The sequence below is a fragment of the Centruroides sculpturatus genome, unplaced genomic scaffold (assembly GCF_000671375.1).
Source record: "Centruroides sculpturatus isolate CEXI.00-Female unplaced genomic scaffold, Cexi_2.0 scaffold867, whole genome shotgun sequence".
NCBI classification, from domain to species: domain Eukaryota; kingdom Metazoa; phylum Arthropoda; class Arachnida; order Scorpiones; family Buthidae; genus Centruroides; species Centruroides sculpturatus.
This window is the reverse complement of record NW_019385160.1, coordinates 39,028-41,990: the sequence shown is the minus strand read 5'-3', so window position 1 is coordinate 41,990 and position 2,963 is coordinate 39,028. Positions and strand designations below refer to the sequence as shown.

Genomic DNA, 2,963 nt, shown 5'->3' with positions numbered 1-2,963 from the left:
TTATTATATATTATTAATATATGTAATTTATAAATATTCATATTCATTATAGTACAAACTATAAGCTTTAATGTATATTAGTATATATATTAGTGTACTTGTATATTAAGAAAATGGAGTTTGCGACTCTTACCCTTTTCCAAAAGCCATACAAATAAAATCAATAAAAAAAATATTAAAATATATTTTTTAATTTTATTAAAATTTCGTTTTTCATGACTTTTATATCACGTTTTTTTTTTAGATAAAAGAAATAATATTTGGGTCTTTTATATTAAAATTGATCTGTTACATTAGTTTATATAATACAATTATTTGTTTGGTCCAGATAGGGCCTTCAGGCTCAATGTATTAATAGACTCAGACCTAGAAAGAAGGGATTAGTAATCTTCTCAATCTGGTTTCTTGGGGGACCATATTTAGGGACAAGCGTATGAGATTTCAATCCTAGCGACTTTATGGGGCACTACATCATATTTCTTTTTGTCTTAGTGTAAAGGTATCACATTTCTGTGACAAATAAAAATGTTTCATACTTCATCCTTTCGAGACTCCCTATATTCGAGACAATGCCCGAATTTAGGCTGATCGGAATATCTTTAGAAGCTGTTGCTATAGAGATTAGTTTACTATTGTTCTTTATATTTCTCAGGTTATAACGTTTATATTTAAACAGATCGGTAAAAATAAATGTTTTTTTTTTTTCTGATTATATTTTATATAAGCAAATTTTGTTTTAGTATCATTGATGGAGGCCCCACAATAGGTTAGCAAGAAGTATAAGTAAAGGCTTTCTTGAGAATGAAGAGAGTTCAAAAGAGTCTTTTTATCTAGACTTTAGTGTATTTGTATCCTCAACTTTTAGATCATAATTAATATATTTTTCTGTATTTTAAAGTATATTNTAAACTTTTCTGAAATTCATAAACGTATTATTGAAAAATTTTTAAATATAAATATTTTCTAAATATTCTAGAATTTATAACTAATTTATATACACACACACATATATATATACTTACACATTTCTTCTCCAAGTATCCAAACTTCTGGTTTCGAGTGAAGTTCAATCAATACACTTGGCATACAAACTAAAAGTACTAATAAATCAGCAATACTTAAATTGATGAGGAATATATTTGTCGAATTTCTTAATTCTTTATTTTTAAACACTACTAAAGGTACCATTAAATTTCCTATAGTACCAAGTGTTAAGATTAAACCACAAACTATACTAGCGCACGTTCTTATGTATAATGGAAATCTTAAAGGTATATAATCTTCAGACCACCCGAAATTCTTTTGGCAATCGATAGTCCAGTTAGTTTCATTGATACAGTACCACAACGTGTAATTCATTCTGTTACAATCGTCAGCCATGTCATGTACATAAAAGCTAGAACTAGATTATCAACCCTCTTAACTTAACTACTGAGATGGAAGTGAAAACCTATCCTCAAAGTCAGAGGTTTTGTTAGTGGATAAAATGCGCACGCAGCTTTTACGTCATACTATATTTTCATTAATATATATATATATATAGTTTTTATTTATTTATATTTTGCGTTTTTATTGTCTTTATACTAAAGCACTGTTAATTGTTATGCGCTTAAAAACCGTTTCGCTTGAGGGTTGTTTGATTAATTAATTTGTAAAATTTGACCCAGTTTGTAACGACTTTTTAACGGAATTTTATTAACTAAATTATTATTATTATTATATATTATTAATATATGTAATTTATAAATATTCATATTCATTATAGTACAAACTATAAGCTTTAATGTATATTAGTATATATATTAGTGTACTTGTATATTAAGAAAATGGAGTTTGCGACTCTTACCCTTTTCCAAAAGCCATACAAATAAAATCAATAAAAAAAATATTAAAATATATTTTTTAATTTTATTAAAATTTCGTTTTTCATGACTTTTATATCACGTTTTTTTTTTAGATAAAAGAAATAATATTTGGGTCTTTTATATTAAAATTGATCTGTTACATTAGTTTATATAATACAATTATTTGTTTGGTCCAGATAGGGCCTTCAGGCTCAATGTATTAATAGACTCAGACCTAGAAAGAAGGGATTAGTAATCTTCTCAATCTGGTTTCTTGGGGGACCATATTTAGGGACAAGCGTATGAGATTTCAATCCTAGCGACTTTATGGGGCACTACATCATATTTCTTTTTGTCTTAGTGTAAAGGTATCACATTTCTGTGACAAATAAAAATGTTTCATACTTCATCCTTTCGAGACTCCCTATATTCGAGACAATGCCCGAATTTAGGCTGATCGGAATATCTTTAGAAGCTGTTGCTATAGAGATTAGTTTACTATTGTTCTTTATATTTCTCAGGTTATAACGTTTATATTTAAACAGATCGGTAAAAATAAATGTTTTTTTTTCTGATTATATTTTATATAAGCAAATTTTGTTTTAGTATCATTGATGGAGGCCCCACAATAGGTTAGCAAGAAGTATAAGTAAAGGCTTTCTTGAGAATGAAGAGAGTTCAAAAGAGTCTTTTTATCTAGACTTTAGTGTATTTGTATCCTCAACTTTTAGATCATAATTAATATATTTTTCTGTATTTTAAAGTATATTTAATAATGCCTTCTATTTCAAAAAATTTTAACCTTTTATTGTTAAAAAATTATTTTGACTTTATTAACATAAAATTTAATTTTAAAATTTTTATAGTAATAATTTTATTTATTATAATTATAGAATCACTTCCGATAAATCTCTCTTTTACATGTATTTGATAATTATATTAATAGTTATTCATAATTATCATTATTTAAATAATAGTAAAATAGTTTGTTTAATTATCACCAGATGGCAGCAATAAGTAAAAAGTAATTAACTTATTTATTTTAAAAAATATTTTTTAATATTATAGTATTAATAGATCATTTGCTAAACATAGTTATAAATATATAACTATGTTTAG

General features: G+C 25.6%; 1 protein-coding gene across 1 annotated transcript in view; it reads right to left on the bottom strand.

Moving 5' to 3' along the window:
• The window catches only part of LOC111635605 (growth hormone secretagogue receptor type 1-like), a 17,062-nt gene extending 15,652 nt beyond the window's left edge, over window positions 1-1,410 (bottom strand). The window contains exon 1 of the mRNA XM_023380611.1: window positions 1,023-1,410. Within this exon, the coding sequence (XP_023236379.1) occupies window positions 1,023-1,380 (358 nt within the window). The 5' untranslated portion in view covers window positions 1,381-1,410. The remainder of the gene's footprint in view (window positions 1-1,022) is intronic.
• Between the last annotated feature and the right edge of the window lie 1,553 nt (window positions 1,411-2,963).